We start from the raw sequence: 18,144 nt of genomic DNA on the forward strand, positions 1-18,144 counted from the left end.
GGTAAACGGGATAAGCAAGCCGAAGTCGAATTTGTTACGCGCAACGCTGAACGTGTTGACGCTTCGATATCTCACGGCGAACTGTCCACGAGGGACGGGTGTGGTTCTCCCACTTCAGCGCGACGCATGCGCCATGGTGCGCAAACGGGCGCCAAACTCTGCCATTGGCTATTCGTGCCATCGGTGTAGTTGGTACAACTCCTCAAACACTAAAAGTGTAACAGTTCTCGTGCCGAGTCGTTCGCGTTGACTCGGCATCTACACTTTTAGCGAGATGCCGCTCCTTTAGGTGCAAAAACGCGAATTGGCTATCGCCCGCGCATGAACCAATCGCGCCGCTGCACCGCGAATCTTCGCGTAAGCGGACTTAGAGTCACTAGGTGACTCTCCACGTATGAAAGTCATTTCAACGAATCCCTACGAAACCAGGTAAGTATGCGTTAAACGCAATTGTAATTAATCTTTTCTTTTTCTTTTAGGTGTCCCGGATCGTTTGAGGAATCGTCTCTTTTAGTGTCACCGGCGGTGATCAACGGTAAGTATATAAAATAAGGTAAGTATAATAAAAGCAACTTAAATTATCGCATGCATAATGAATAATACATAATTTGTCTTTATAGTGACAGGGAAAGTTAAAAAGTTATCAAATTAAAGAATACAATGTCAAAATGGCTCAATTCCATGCCAAAGTGTAAAAGTTACGTAAAAGTGTATTAAAGTGTAAATCAAAATGAGCGTAATTGCAATAAGGTGTAACAAAATGTAAACGTACGCCTGGAACGAATCCATATGGCTCTAAGTAAAATATCAAAATTATTAAAGTGTATTAAAGTGTTGTTCGGTGTAGAACCTTCGCTGGTTCGGTTCGCACGCTTGTTGGTAACGCGCTTGTGTTCAAAGTGTAAGAAAGTGTATCAAAGTGTAATAAAAAATGTAACGCCTCTGTCGGCTCGTATCGCACGCTCGCTGGTAACGCGCTCAAGTGTAAAGTGTAGAAAAGTGTGTGAAAGTGTAATAAAAAGTGTAACGCTTATGTTGGCTTGTATCGCACGCTCTATGGTAACGCGCTCGTGTGCAAAGTGTAGTAAAGTGTAGGAAAGTGTAGCGAAGTGTATCACGTCTATCGGTGTTGTTTTCATGCTATGTTCATAACGCTACGAGTGTAAAACGTGTAAGGGTGTATCACAAATGTGTATGTGCGTCATTCCCCTGCGGGATCGTTTAAAATCAAAATGTATGTTGTGAAAAGTGTAAATAGGACAAAAACTAAGTACGGATCTGGAAAATTGATAATTAACGGTACGAATATAATCGTAACGACCACTAGGTATTCCGAAAACTTCATGCTTGATTGTTTCTACGGTAAGTAATATGATTGTGAACCGGCTTTATGCGAATACACTAGCAGTAGGATAGAAACTATCGCAATCGCGAATAAAATGAATATGAAAGCTAATACAACTATTCGGAACTTGTCCGAGTCCATCTTCTAATCTGAATCAATGCCCTCTGGCTTAATATCGCATGTAACGACAGGTGAATGACTGGATTAAAGTGTAAGGATGTACAGTCGTTCACTTAAAGGTTGCAACACTTTTTTTTGGATGGGTTTTGGAACGCACGAATATTTAGAGACTGCGAGCCACTGCGTCTAGGGAGCTGCCGTGACCAGCAGTGAGCTGTAGTGAGAGGTTAAAGACAGCTGTCAAAAGAGCATATACAGGGTGTGTATACACAACAAAAGCATCTTACAGCGTAAAATCTGATAACAGGTAGGAACAGATAGGAACAAGACATCTTAAATAACGTATACTTTTTACGATATTTTAATTTAAATAAATAAATAAATAAATAAATAAATAGATAAATAAATAATTAAATCTATTTAAATTAAAATATTTAAATTAAAAATAGAGTAATTCCAATAACTTTCAAGTCTTAAATTATTTCTCTTACATATTTCGCGACGTTTGATAAGTCTATCTAGTTAAGATATAATATGAGCTAAACGATTTGTTATATATTTTTATACGTTGTAGAATTTTGCCAAAGGACTGGAATAAGAGAAAATTTTATTTTGCAATAAATATTCTAATATATTTATAATTATAAGTCAGATATGATTTGCTTTACAAAGATGCAGACTGTAGTAACCATCATATATATTCTTGCAGATAATATAAAGAAACGAGGAACTGTCCCCTTGCGCAAACGTATATGGCACACTCTTCTGCGTGTTATTCACAAGTGGATGAGCATGAGTGGATACATCTATTCATGGCTTCCGTGAACCATTTCCAAGGAAAGTCCCACGACCACCTGCAGGTTGAACGATAAATAAATATATCATTCAGAATAAAACACGAAAATTCGTTAGCCTAACTGGCAATAATTTTAATATTAATACAACAACGTTTCGACCTCTACTTTGGGTCCTTATCAAGTTATAAGTTATTTAGCAATGATTGAATTGCGCGTCAGGTTTTGAATCTAATGTTCGCTATGTTATACTTCCTGACCACATAGTTTAACGATGATAATAAGATCATTCAAAACCTGACGCGCAATTCAATCATTGCTAAATAACTTATAACTTGATAAGGACCCAAAGTAGAGGTCGAAACGTTGTTGTATTAATATTAAAATTATTGCCAGTTAGGCCGATGAATTTTCGTGTTTTATTCTGAATGATATATTTATTTATCGTTCAACCTGCAGGTGGTCGTGGGACTTTCCTTGGAAATGGACGGAAGCCATGAATAGATGTATCCACTCATGCTCATCCACTTGTGAATAACACGCAGAAGAGTGTGCCATATACGTTTGCGCAAGGGGACAGTTCCTCGTTTCTTTATATTATCTGCAAGAATATATATGATGGTTACTACAGTCTGCATCTTTGTAAAGCAAATCATATCTGACTTATAATTATAAATATATTAGAATATTTATTGCAAAATAAAATTTTCTCTTATTCCAGTCCTTTGGCAAAATTCTACAACGTATAGAAATATATAACAAATCGTTTAGCTCATATTATATCTTAACTAGATAGACTTATCAAACGTCGCGAAATATGTAAGAGAAATAATTTAAGACTTGAAAGTTATTGGAATTACTCTATTTTTTAATTTAAATATTTTAATTTAAATAGATTTATTTATTTATTTATTTATTTATTTAATTATTTATTTATCTATTTATTTATTTATTTATTTATTTAAATTAAAATATCGTAAAAAGTATACGTTATTTAAGATGTCTTGTTCCTATCTGTTCCTACCTGTTATCAGATGTTACGCTGTAAGATGCTTTTGTTGTGTATACACACCCTGTATGTGCTCTTTTGACAGCTGTCTTTAACCTCTCACTACAGCTCACTGCTGGTCACGGCAGCTCCCTAGACGCAGTGGCTCGCAGTCTCTAAATATTCGTGCGTTCCAAAACCCATCCAAAAGAAAGTGTTGCAACCTTTAAGTGAACGACTGTACAAAGGGTTTATTCTTATGTGTAGTCACAAATGTAGTGTATCAGTGTAGAAAGTGTAATGTAAAAAGTGTAATGTATCGTAGCCGTGCTACTTCATGCAATCGTAAAAGATATATAAATGAAAATGAATAATATCGAATACATAGAATAATCTTATGGGAATATGAACCCTGCTTAATTCTATGCGTGTGTTCTTGAAAACTAATACAAAAATGAAAAATAAAAGTGTTCTTACAAAGTTAATAAAATAAAAATAAAATATTTGGTTTCGGATAAATAACAAAAACCACTTGTTTACAACTGTTCGTATTGCGTGGCCTGCGATTCGTCCAAGACAGGCAGCTGCCCCTTCTGTACTTCCGCACGTCCGGGTGGTCCAGCGGGCTGTGAGCCCACCTCCAACAGTCTGCTGATCTCCTCGTCGGCTCGCTGGGTCAGGATCTCCGCGATGATCTGGCTGTCGGCCTCGCAAAGACCGCTGTCGAGCTCCCTGGTTACCTGGCTGCACTGCTCAGGTACGGGTGTAGCCGCTCTCGGCTCCTTTTGCTCCCTGGCGATGTCGTTCCTCGCCTGCGACATGTTCGAGGTGTCCAGGCTCGGTTCGCGACTGATCTGGGGAACGGACGTCTTAACGTACGGTTCCAAGGTTAGGTTGTGACCGAACGATGCATAATCGGGCCACGGGGTACGCTATTTTGTCCTATTAGTCATTAGTCGCCACTCGGTTTAACCTTTATATACCGAGAAGGTAGGTATTCGTAATGAAAATCAGCCAAAATGTGAACAATTTGTTTAAACAATTTTATTTTTTCAATCCCGCCACAACTGCTCGATAAGCATCGCCTGAGCTCTGGATACCGCTAGGTATGACCTCAATCGGCCAGCCAGGGATACCTGTTAGCCGGACAGCTGCTTGATCAGGTAATATCTCCTTAACCCTTTGACTCTTCAGATTCCCGCCACGGTTGCCTCCTCTGGGATGCTCTGCCAATCGTTTCCACTATCAACCATTCATCTACCTCATCCGTGGAACCATGATAGCCGGACAACCGCTTGATCGGCTAAGTCCCGACATTAATATAAGTAAAACGCTACTAATTCTCTTTTATTTTCAGGTTTTGTCGACAGCTGCTTCATCACCACCGCCGATGTCGTAGATCACCGCTGCTCACCGATGTCTAGGATCAACGCGTCTAGGAGATAGCCGGACAACCAGGTAAGTACGAGAACTGTCCGCGTAACTACAACTAATATCAACTTTTTTCAGGTTTCCGCCACGGTTTCCTCATCAATGGCCTCCTCTGAAGTAGAATCTGTGATGACCTTGAAGATCGGACCACGCTATCACCAAGATGGCCGGACAGCCGCTTGTTCAGGTAAGTTTCCGGGTAAGTAAAGATATTTTCGTCTGGATTTTTGCAAATAACGATTGCTTTTATTGTTAACTATAGTTGCACAATGTTGGTGGTTCACAATTAACGATTGCCACATAAGATGGCGGTCGCACGTCTCGCAAAGTGCGATTTCGCGATTCAGGTACGCGAGACCCGTACATCTTTCGTATCGACGTCACGTAACGCTGTTGGCGGGCGTTCCCGTTTGTTAATAGCCGCTGAGGTAGTCTTAATAATCGTATTCCGTTTCGCGTTCGCGAATATTCTTCTACGATACGCCGGTATAATACGCGCGAGAGTGCTACCTTCGAGCGACCACGAGAGACTGCCACGAGAAACGTTGCTCTCTCGGCAGTGTTGCCAACTCGGATCGACATTATCCCACTAGAGGGCTTCGTGAAATTCCGCTAAAAACCGCTAAACTTCTCTGCGTTCTTTCCCGCCAGAAACCACTAATGGTGCATGCTTTTACCACCAAAAACCACTAATAATGCATGCTTTTCCACCAAAAACCACTGCACGTATAATATGTTGGAACATTACTGAAATATATATCTAGTGGCATCTAATTTAAATCGCTTACATCTCAGTACAGAATCTCTTGCAGAAAAATGGTAATCTCAACTCAAACATAAATGCAAACAAACTCAAATAAACTTGAAATTACTTATTTTATTATATAATCAGTCTCACATTTCAGTCTTACATTTCTTATAAAATAAAGAAACTCAACATTATTTATGATCTCTGATCAAATAAACCAAAATAAAGTTTATAACAAACTCTGATAAAATAAACTGTTTCAAATACGTGCTATAATTATAACACATAACATCAATTCATGTATCTTAAAATTACGTAAAATAATAGCGAAGTTGACATAGAATCAGAATCGAAACGATACATTCGATGAATATAATTAGATTAAGTAAGAGGCAAATATCCCGAAAATGAAATTGTACAAAGAAGATTCACGACTCGCGCTAATTTTCGACCATGTCTTATAAATAAAGTTTTAAAACTGATCACATTCATTGAAACAAAAATTGATATCATCATCATTCTTGTCAGTTACTTGCGAGCTTGACTCGGCTGCTTTTTTTTTTGTAGGCTTCTTTGGAACCAATTTGACGTAAAACTTCTGGTGGCAGAACGTAATTGTGGCAGCATTTGCCGTTTCTTTTCAGTCCGAAACGAATCGTTAAAATTGCATTCGTCATTTTGATAGACATTTTATTTTGTACTTTATTTTTCACCAAATTTAATTGGCTAAATACCCGCTCAACTTGTGCGTTCGAATACGGCAGAATGAGCATCGATAGAGCAAAAGCGGCCATTCAGCGAACGGATTATTTCCGGATGCGTCCCTGTATTTATTCACCTCATCCCAAATTTAATGGTATCGGTTTTGTTTGTCCAGTCAATCAAATTGATTTTTGAGAGTTGCAGTTCGATAGCATCGATATCTTCTGAACCATTCATGTATTCGACTAATGATTGTATTGGTTCTTTAACTGCCTTCAATACATTATCCACTGACAGCAGTGATATCTTTTTAAGAATAGCTACGTTCTCGGGCAATCGTTGTTTGAGCTGCTTGAAAAGGTTCAGTAAAAATGATTTGCATCGTTCGCGGATCCTTGCTCGTCACAAGCGTTGATCTTTCCGTCCTTCCTGAGCTGCTCAATTTTTTTCTCGAATGAATATCCTAAGTATGGCTTGGGATCAAGATAATCGTCGATGGAACTCAACAAAGGATCTACTTTACACGATGACAACACGAGTTTTTTTGAAATTCCTTGCACGACGATGTTGAGATTGTTCAGAAGCTTCAAGTGATCATTTTTTTCGCTTTGAAATGCCTTGTTCACAACTTGTATCTCAGATAAAATCGGCTTTAAAAACAACAAGTACAACAAGTTTGTTTCGTCGCAATACATCTTGTATAGAATTTCCGCAGTATAGCATTTCTCTGACAGTCTCGTCATATTGAAATGAGTTTTTAACTCGAGCCACTGATTCAACGTTCTATCTACAGCTGCTTCTATAGACAGCCATCTCGTGTCAGAAATCTGTAATATTTGCAAAGGGCGTTTACCACAGTTTATCGTCTCATAATGCTGAGTGTATTTTATTTGACGCATAGAGGATTTTGAAAACCAATTATAGGTCTCGTGAATTAAAAACTCTAGATTTCGCGGAAGAGTATCAATCATGGCATGTGACACGGCGAGCTGCAACGAATGGCAAAGACCTGATCAAAATCAGCGACGGAACTTCGGCTTTCAGTTTTGCATAAACACCGTTATTTATTCCGACCATAACTGAAGCATTGTCAGTTCCAATAGCTAACAAATTTTGTAAATCCAATTTCATCTCCTCGAGAGTCTTTTTTAGAGCGTTGACGATACCTTCGGCATTACATGTTTCCAGCTTGGTCAGTGCTAGAAAACTCGAGATCGGTTTTCCCTGTTTATCGCTGTAGTATATTATGACAATACCCAACAGTTTATTCACGGATACGTCGTTTGACTCATCTAATAGTAGACTGTATTTTCCGTTCCCAATATCGCTGAGCAACTCGTTGTTGAAGTAAGGGCCAAGTACATTTTTTATTATTTCGCTACATTTTGTTCTATGCATCTTCATCTTTTTTACTGCCTGACTGTCCTTGAAATGAAGAATGCACATTTCACCTAAATGATCGCACGAAGCAATTGCGCTATGCACGCAGAGAAACAGTGCTATTGACCCTTCGGCAGCTGGCGAGCTCGTCGATTGTTCGCAAAAAGACAATTTTTGTTGCCGTTGTGAAGAGAATGGCTCTGCAGCTTCGATGTGTTTTTTTGTTTTGCTGTGATTGATTAGATCCACGTATTTTGCCGCTAAGTCGTTTTTGCAGAACTTGCAGTGAGCCTTCATATCGTTGCCCGCTACCTGTTTTTTCATTAAATTTTATGTTATAAAATATAAAACCTTGATATAATATGTAATATTTTTTCTATAGCCGACTTTATCGAATTGTTTAAACTATGCATACATATATGTATAAAGACCATAGAGATGCTTTCCATTTATAATAATACAAATTGACACAAATGTCTATACCAAGTGAAAAAAACTTAGTCAAAATGATGTCAAAGTGACATCAAATTGATGAGGTACAAAAATGTCACAGATGTTAACATTATGAATATGAATTTAAAAAGAAACAATATGGAACTACGAGCCATCACTTGATTACTCAATATATTAACCAAAGGATTGTGCACGTCATATTATAATAATGTACCACGAATTGCAATGAAGCTTTAAGAATCAGATTCGAATAACGAAATATTTTACCTTATTCTGTCAATAAGTACCTGATGTCTCAGGAAACTCAGGATTCCAAAAACCTTTAAACAAATTATATTTATTATATATACAAACAAATAGCTTCCTTCACCAGTAAATAAATTCAAAACAGAAGTCGTTTTTGTTCGACCCGACTGGCCAAATAATTAATTTATTTGAATTTAAATTCATTTATGTGAATTTAAATAAATTAATTATTTGGCCAGTCGGGTCGAACAAAAACGACTTCTGTTTTTTTATTATATATGATATAAAAGTAATAATGAAATAAAATATTATACCTTCTGGTGTATTTGGTCGCTCATATTTGTGTCGATGTCGCGAGGATCGATTCCTCCGTTTTTCTAATTCTTCCTTTGACAGTGACAAATTCTTGTAATACTAAAAATAAAATAATATCATGAATAGAATAATAAAATAAAATAATATCATTACTTTTTAATGAATATATATATATATGTATATATTTCATTAAAAAAAGGTACATATTTTATGTAACTATATTGTTAATATTGTATACTTACTTCTCTGCATTCCCAGCAATCCCAGCCCTTTAATTTTGCTCTGTCAGCTTTACGGCGCATATTAAGCTGCTGTGAAGTATCCTTTTTTTTTTTGACCTTCTGTATCTGTAAATAATGTTTTCATTAGATATATAAAAGCAACTTACATCGGGATAAAAAACAAAGCGGTCTTATATGGTCTTATATGCTTATATATATGAATTTTGGCCGTATAAGCTCTTATATGGTCATATATGATTATATAAGATTATATAAAGACATATAAGAAATATTGATATTTCTTATATGTCTTTATTATAATCTTATATAATCATATATGACCATATAAGAGTTTATGTGGCCAAAATTCATATATGAGCATATAAAACCATATAAGACCGCTTCGGTTTTTTTTCCCGGGATTACCACAATTAGTAAGTAATATTTACTTTTTTTCAGGTGGCTTGTTTTCTGTGTCATCCTGGTCATCCAAATTAAAATTATCCATTTCATTTGCAGTTTGTTCTGTAGGCAGATAAAAGTTTCATGCATGTTTATTGGTGAAAGACATAACTTGTGATATAATTTGTCTTGTTAACTTTATCTTTCAATGTATTACCTTTTTTCATTTGCGTAGAAGTTCTAAGTAGAGATTGTCTCATCATAAGTCCCTTTTTTAGTTGTGGTGTAATTGGAGTAGAAATCATCGATGGACTTTTATTTGGCTCTTTATTTTTGTTCACAACTGATGAATCAGTTTCCGTATCGGAATTAAAATTAAACATCGTTTCATCCTTTGTTTTTATACAAGGTGTGTTAACTGTTATGAAAAATGGCTACAAAGTCACATTGCACTATCTTTCTTGGCATTCAATAAGTAATTCAAAGACAAAACGACGCTTGTGTCAACTTGTGTTACTAAATGGAAAGCACCTCATATATATATATACACATATATATACATACCTGAACGATCCATTCTTTCAATTGTATGTCCGTTAGCCAAACTTTTCTGAATTTTTGAGTATACCGCTTATTTTTTGGGTCTTTGCTCATCTTAAGAAAAGGAAGTAATACTCGAATCTGTGTACAAGAAATAGAGATAGTTACTGTCACAGGTGAGTCAATACGCTGTACCTTGTTTTCCTCGATCAGGATTTCACGCGATTTCCGACCATATAAATCAATTAAAACAATGAAGCCGCATCAGCAAGGCAGCAAAATTTTAATCATAGCAAAAACAGAAAGAAATTAATTTCTGCTGTATGATTAAAACTGCTTATCAGCAAAATTTCTTTAATCAGTTCTGTTACATAACAATTTTCCCTTTATAGAGATCTACTTTACAAGTCCTGCAACTTATTATCTCAGAATTTCATTACGTTTATGGCCAGTCTACAATGAGTCATTAGTCGTTAGTCAGATGTCGGAAGAAATAGTTATAGCGTATTGTAAGCAATCGAAGGCCTGTAATCGGTGATCGTAAGAGATGGCATTTGGCCAATCGCTTATGATTGCCGATTACAGACTTCCGATCGCCTTATGACACGTTTATGACTTTTTTCGACTCTCTTCCGACATCTGACTAACGACTAACGACTCATTGTAGACTGGCCATTACAATAAATCACGAAGAATTTTCTCCTTACCTTTTTTTTCTCCACACGAGCTCGGGCCGTGCCACGCAAATCGATGGACGCTTTCAGGTTCAACGTGTCGCGAAAAACGGCGAAATGTAAGGAGATTCTGATTATCACATGCGACGAGATCGCATCCACGATGGAAATTGCACGATAAATGCAATTCGAAATGGCCAATCGGCAAACAGTGTTCTCCCTGTAAGCTGTAAAAACGAGCGTAAGACTGATAATCCCAGAAATTCCACCACACTGCAATATTTACCTTTTTTTTCTCCGCACGAGCTCGGGCCGTGCCACGCAAATCGATGGACGCTTTCGACACTTTATATACAACGGATTTCGACACGACACTTTATATACAACGAATTTCGAATTTCGACTCGACGTCGCGCTCGATGTCCGTTTCAGGTTCAACGTGTCGCGAAAAACGGCGAAATGTAAGGAGAAAATTATCATATGCGACGAGATCGCATCCACGATGAAATTGCGTGATAAATGCAATTCGAAATAGCCAATCGGCAAACACTGTTCTCCCTCTCAAGTCTCACGTATCCACACACGTTGACGAGTAGCCTGCACTCTGCACTAGCCACTAGCCACACGTAGCGACGTAGCAACCATTCTCTACACTTGAACTGACTGCAGAGTGCAGACCATTCTCAGTAGCAGTCGAACGTGAATACGTGATTGGTTCTTACACTGTTATTATAAAATTATAAAATTTATCTAAAATATCAAACTACATTAAATACCAAAATTCCCGAAAAAAATACCAAATTATCTTAAAATCACCAAAATTCCCGCTAAAAACACCAAATTACCTAAAATCACCAATTTTCTACTAAAATCATCTTGAAATAACTAAATTTCCCGCTAACCACTAAACCGATAATTCCTACCACCAAAAATCTTTCAAAACCACCAAATCTAGCGGTAAAACCACCAAGTTGGCCGGCCGCTTTCACCGCTCTGGAAATTTCCATGCTACGTCTTAACAATAGGTGTTTACGCATTTCGGCACACCAGGTGTGCGCCAGATGTTCGCGATGGAAATTTCCAACGCTAGTACACTATATGCGTCGCGCTCTTTCGACTTCCGGGTAGCAACAATTCAACTTTTACAATTATGAATTCACGACGACGCCGACCGGCGCGCAAGGTCTCTCGGAGGTCCCAGATCACGATTCCGCGTCGACTTCCTGGAGAAAACGTCCAGGTCGCGTTTAAACCGTCCGCCAATGGCGGCGACCTAGATGCCTACTCTTTAGGTCCTGATCGATCGTATTCCGGCCCCACTTCCTGTAGCCGACGTCTGAAACTACTAGTGTCCGGACTGTCCGGACAACCCCCTGTTAGGATGGTCGGATTTTGATCGCGCTTCGATCTTCGGGTGTACCAGGTGTCCCTGGTGACGCAATCTTAGTCTTTGTCATCTGTCCGGCAAACCGGGTGTTTGCGCGGTCAGATCGCACTCGCGATTGACTCGGATGTCTTCTCGACCTTCCCCGAGTACGCATATTTAATTTCATGCCGGTCCGTCGCTCGGTTCAAGATATCGGGTCTGTCCGGCAAACCGGGTGTTTGCGCGGGCAGATCTCGCTCGCGTTTGACTCGCATGTCTTATCGACTTTCCCTGAGTGAGCATATCGACTCTCAGTTCGTTCCGACGCTCGGCTAACGATATTAAGTCTGTCCGGCAAACCGGATGTTTGCGCGGTCAGATCGCGTTCGCGTTTAGTCTCTAGGGCTAATTCGTGTCCCTGAAACACGCATATTTCATGCCGCGACGTTACGACGCTTCGCTTGCCATATTGCCCCTTGTCCGGCAAACCAGGTGTTTGCGCGGGCGGATCGCGTTCGCGATAGTTTCCAGAGGTCGGTGAAGCCTTCCTCTGGCGGCAGTTCAAGCCTTTTGGCGCTGCTCCGCCGCGTTCGTCATTTCGTGACGTGTCCGGCAAACCTGGGGTTCGCGCGATCGGATCGTGTTCGCGATAGTCCCCAGAGGTCGGTGAAGCCTTCCTCTGGCGGCAGTTTAAGCCATTTGGCGCCACGGCGCCCCCTTCGTGTATTTCGCCGGATGTCCGGCAAACCCCATGTTTGCGCGGTCGGATCGCGCTAATTTTCGAATGATCCTCTCGTGAGGATGCCAGGAGTCGGCATCTCGACTCTCGTTCGCCTGACGTGCGCGTTGTCTGAATCCCGCGCTCCCACGTTGAAGATTGTGTGTGGCTCGACCAATCATCGTGCCGGTGCTATCGCTGATCCACGCACCTAGTAAATCAAAAGGAAAACTGCTTCCCTGGTCGGGCCTGGCACTTGGTGCCGAGAAAAAAAAATAAAATGTTTGTGGATCGCTGAAAATAAACGCTTACGTGCTAAATGGGCCGCTGCCCAGCGATCGCTGTCGCATATCTCAACGCCGGACGGATAGGCTGAATAACTTTATTATAAAAGGAAAGAACTATGTACAACTCCGTCCTCGGAGCGTCTTAATATCTCTTAAAATTAGTCCGGGGATGTCCCCCTTTCGTCGGCCGCGTCGCCTTCCTCGCTGGATGGCCTGGCGAAGTCCGGCTCGTCCTCGTTCTCCGGCTGCTCCCACGGCTGCTGCATCGGCACGGCCGTTATCGACACCGTGTCCGTAATGGTGACACGGGTGAGCTCGATTAGGTACGCGCTGTCGAAAGCTTCGGCAGCGCGTCTAATTGCCTCGAGCTCGGCGGAAGAGCCCCATAAGCGCGCGTCTCCCGCCAATTGCACGGAGTGCTGAACTACCTGTCGGCTTACCGCCGGCGATGGCGTGCTTCGTCGGCTTCCCTCGGCAACTTGCCGCGGCTGCGGCGTCGCTCGTCGCTCCGCTCGGCTTATTTCCTCGGGCGTCAACCGTGCAATGACCACCCGTGGTTGGCCGAGTAGTTGGCCGCGCACCGTCTTAGTGCACGGCTTCAAGGTTAGGTTGAAGGAAGGAAGGACGACACATATACTTGGCTTTAATGCCCCCCGGATTGTACAATCTCTATCTTATTCTCACTTTATATGGTGAGTTAACTGTCTTCCGGAGTGAAACGTGTGTTTGCCTTGCTCGTCCGTCTCTATATTGGTGCGAGGGGAGGAATATTATTTTACGAACATGATTTGCACATAGCTGTCTTTCGACGTTCGTTCGTCGATTGTAAAATGGCCGATTTTAAGTACGCCTCGTGTCTTCTCACGTTGGCGGTTGAGATCTTTTTATAAATGGCCGATTCCAGTGCGCCTTGTGTTTTATACCGGTGGTTCTGAGTAAAATGGCCGATACCGGTACGTCGCGTCTATCGCGTTCGTGGTCCGCGAGTGGCTGCATTATTGACAATGACAATGACGGGCGTCTTCTTCGCGCGGGGATGACTTTACGCAATTCGGTTTATCCGTCGCGAGGTCTCCGTCTAGACCTGAAGAAACTACGGCGTGCAACACGATACCCGAGAGTGCATTTATCGTGTGTGCATTCTAAAATTACTGGGCCTTATCATTCTGGCCTTCTGTAATCGGCGACAGTTTTGACAATGATAGTGACGGGCGTCTTCTTATGCAATTCTCGGTCTACCTGTCGCGAGGTCTCCGTTTAGACCTGGAGAAACTAAGGCGTGCAACATGATACTCTCGAGAATGCATTTATTGTATGTGCATTCTAAAATCACTGGGCCTTCTCATTCTGGCCTTATACACGCACATAGACATACGTATAATATTGTGCAATAATGAGAGGTTAACTCACTGACTTGGCTCGATCAGGACTTTTATATTTCTACACTTAACGAGACCTTAGTCTCTAATTCTATTTATATGCTCTTGAAGCTTTATTTATTACGAAGTTTCTGTACGGGATAATCCTATTCTATTTTATATACAGTATAATTTAGTATTATAGTCGTTGACTTATTATAACGCGTGTCATTACCGTGCGAACATATACATAGGAACTTGCGTTATACTGCGTTATTATATTGATTGCAGTATGAGCTGCATATTGCAACTGACCGACTCTGTAACATATTACAGTACGATGGGTGATCGCATATATTTAAGTGAATGTTTTGTGATTTGTCATAGGTATTTAGTCTATGTGACTGTATTTATATCCTGTGTCTTTCTATTAATTACATATTGCAGAGCATATGCATTTTCCAACATATTTACATATCTGGAGATCGCAAATTTTATAATAAATAAATAAATCAAGAAATGATGTAATAGTGTACACATATATTACTTATTCATGGTTATCCTTCCCTATGTCCTATGACATGACACGACATAACCTATATTGGGTGACAGATAGGCTTTGCATCGTGGAGTGGTTGATATGAGTTGGATTCGGACTTGCAGCAACAATTATACATACTAAACACAACAGCTCGTCATATCTCACGGTTTTTTTTGAGGATATTTGATTTGAAATCAGAATTTCTCACGGTCTACTTTTGTACATCAAGTGGTCTGACTATCATATTTTAAATGGTCATACTCTCGGATTATTTTGCATCAACATTGTTAAATAGCAACTTTTACATATATTCTAATTGATGCTTCGATATATTTTATGTTTTGTTATATAAAAATCAATGAAACTCCAATATTAAGAGTCATATTTTGTATCAGGCGGCCTGAATGCTAAGTATCTGAAGATGGTATATTTCTAGGCTAAATTTACATTAATATCATTAAACAACAATAATTACATATAACAGACGCAATATCTTGACATATTTTATATTCTTTTATACATATAATCAGTTAAACTTGAAGTTACATCTTTGATATCAAGTGGTCTCACTGCCAAGTGTTGAAAGTTGGTCATATCTTGGGATGATTACGCATTGACAGTATTAAATAGCAATAAGTACATATATTCTAATTGATGCTTCGATATATTTCATGTTTTGTTATATAAAAATCAATTAAACTCCAATATTATGAATCATATTCTGTATCAAATGGTCTGAATACTAAGTATTCGAAGATGGTATATTTCTAGGCCAAATTTACATTAATATCATTAAACAACAATAATTACATATAACAGACGCAATACCTTGATATACTTTATATTCTTTTACACATATAATCAGTTAAATTTGGATATTTGAAGTTACATCTTTTATATCAAGTGGTCTCACTACCAAGTGTCGAAAGACGGTCATATTTTGGGACAATTATGCATTGACAGTATTAAATAGCAATAATTACATATATTCTAATCGATGTCTTAATATATTTCATGTTCTGTAACACGAAAATCAATGAAACTCCAATATTAAGAGTCATATTTTTGCATCAAATGGATTGAATACTAAGTATTTGAAGACGGTATATTTCTAGACTAAATTTACATTAATATCATTAAACAACAATAGTTATATATAATAGACACAATATCTCGACATACTTAATATTCTTTTACACACATAATCAGTTAAATTTAGATATTTGAAGTCACATCTCTTATATCAAGTGGTCTTACTACCAAGTGTTGAAAGACGGTCACATTTTGGGATAATTATGCGTTGACAGTATTAAACAGCAATAACATATATTCTAATTGATGTTTCTATATATTTCATGTTCTGTGACAAAAATCAATGAAACTCCAATATTAAGAGTCATATTTTGTATCAAATGGTCTGAATACTAAGTATTTGAAGATGGCATATTTCTAGGCTAAATTTACATTAATATCATTAAACAACAATAATTACATATAATAGACGCAATATTTTGATATACTTTATATTCTTTTACACATATAATCAGTTAAACTAAGATATTTGAAGTTACATCTTTTATATTAAGTGGCCTCACCACCAAGTGCTGAAAGACGGTCATATTTTGGGATAATTGTGCATTGACAGTATTAAATAGCAATAATTACATGTATTCTAACTGATGTTTTGATATATTTCATGTTCTGTGACATAAAAATCAATGATACTCCAATATTAAGAGTCATATTTTGTATCAAATGGTCTGAATACTAAGTATTCGAAGATGGTATATTTCTAGGCTAAATTTACATTAATATCATTAAACAACAATAATTACATATAATAGATGCAATATTTTGATATACTTTATATTCTTTTACACATATAATCAGTTAAACTAGGATATTTGAAGTTACATCTTTTATATCAAGTGGTCTCACTGCCATGTGTTTAAAGACGGTCATATTTTGGGATAATTATGCATTGACAGTATTAAATAGCAATAATTACATATATTCTAATTTATGTTTCTATATATTTCATGTTTTGCTACATAAAATTAGTAAAATTCATACATTAAGAGCCACATTTTAATACCGAGGGGCCTGAATGCTATATATGGGAAGATGATATATTTCTAGGCTAAATTTGCTTTGCTTTGCTATAATATCATTAAACAACAATAGTTACATATAATAGACGCAATATCTTGACATGCATTATATTTTGTTACGTCCTGCGGACTCTACGATATCCCTTTTTCGCGGGAATTTTTATGCGCCTAAGATAGCCCTAAGATTAGAATAAACAAGCCGAGTACGGACGGTTATCGATCGGGGTGAGGTTAGATCTCCTCGCATTTCTTTTTTTTTTTATGATCAAACTACCCATTTGCTTGGGCAACTAAAAGCAACCTCTCAGATAATAAATTACTAACAGACGGGGGATATGGTGACCAGATTCTCGTCAACCTCGTAAGGCCCATAACTATAAATCCGGCGACACGACGCGCAGAAAGGAGCCTTAACTTCAGACGAGGGATGATGGGGATCTGTATTATATCGCGCGACTCACTCAAAACTGGCCGTGCTATGTTCCGACAAACAGAAACGAAACCTAATACGTGCTTTTAGAAATCTTAAGAGCACGTGGCGGAAGTTTCTGTTTGCAATAAAACTGCACTTAAAATTGAGAAGTATGGATCGTCTGTCAGCATAGAAACAGGGTCGCAAGATAAGTAAAGAACCCTAATAAAAGAGAAATCGGCGATAGCCGAAAAACAAATGCGTCACTGAAAAGAACCGATGGGTTACACCCCCAATAAGACAGTGGGGCCTTAAGAGGGGGCTCACCAATGGAAAACCGGAAAAATCGATAACCGTCTCTAGCTTTCTAGGATAGGCGTAAACTCAAATCTACCTCTTGGGCAAGAAACATCTCGCCCAATAAGAATTTCCTTAAATAATAATTAGAAACATCCCGCCAACCAGAAATCCTTTAAACGAAAACCAGACACATCCCACACAAAATCCACCCCTTCCATCCTTCAAACCTTCCTATTCAAATCGCGACGTCGCAGGACTAGGCTCAGAGAAATTTTCTCAGTTCAAGTCTGGATTGCTCGGTTATAATCTAAACCTCATTCGTTTCGAGTCTCACGTTAGAGTCAGTGCAGCAGATCCGACGGACCGTCAGTCGCCTCCGACTCACCCACCGACGAGTCCAACGTCCATTCTGAGAGAAGGCCCACTAGTTTGAATTCAAATCATCAAGTAGTAAGTCCCGGAATTTTCTTGATCCTTCTTTTTCCGCGTTATTGCCCCCCTTCTTAAACGGTCTATTGATTGTCGGACCCCCGGAAGCTTATTATATATTTGGGGGTCGGTCAGTGTAGGCATCAGGTTCCCAGCGGTCGTTGGCGTTGTCGTGGGCCTGACTTACCTCCCGGCGTCTCGTCGCTGTCGTGGACTCAGCTGGTCCACTGACCTCCCTGAGCTTATGCTCGTGGGTCGGTTAG

The 18,144-nt window shown here is 39.0% G+C and overlaps 1 protein-coding gene across 1 annotated transcript; it reads right to left on the minus strand.

Moving 5' to 3' along the window:
* Positions 1-8,445: 8,445 nt before the first annotated feature.
* Positions 8,446-11,058, minus strand: LOC139823529 (uncharacterized). Its single transcript, XM_071796072.1, has 7 exons — positions 10,646-11,058; positions 10,393-10,586; positions 9,710-9,826; positions 9,363-9,563; positions 9,193-9,268; positions 8,765-8,869; positions 8,446-8,621 (listed from the first exon to the last, which is right to left on the minus strand). Exons 3-6 carry the CDS (start codon positions 9,720-9,722, stop codon positions 8,794-8,796), a joined length of 366 nt encoding a protein of 121 aa, XP_071652173.1. The 5' UTR covers positions 9,723-9,826; positions 10,393-10,586; positions 10,646-11,058; the 3' UTR covers positions 8,446-8,621; positions 8,765-8,793.
* Between the last annotated feature and the right edge of the window lie 7,086 nt (positions 11,059-18,144).

The sequence above is a fragment of the Temnothorax longispinosus genome, unplaced genomic scaffold (genome assembly GCF_030848805.1).
Source record: "Temnothorax longispinosus isolate EJ_2023e unplaced genomic scaffold, Tlon_JGU_v1 HiC_scaffold_13, whole genome shotgun sequence".
NCBI lineage: Eukaryota > Metazoa > Arthropoda > Insecta > Hymenoptera > Formicidae > Temnothorax > Temnothorax longispinosus.

Excerpts from the sequence above, each read along its gene's own strand:
- LOC139823529 (XM_071796072.1), bottom strand. Across the intron at positions 9,269-9,362 it reads TTCTACGCAAATGAAAAAAG|AACAAACTGCAAATGAAATG; the intron begins GTAATACATTGA and ends ATCTGCCTACAG. Across the intron at positions 8,870-9,192 it reads AACAAGCCACCTGAAAAAAA|ATACAGAAGGTCAAAAAAAA; the intron begins GTAAATATTACT and ends CATTATTTACAG.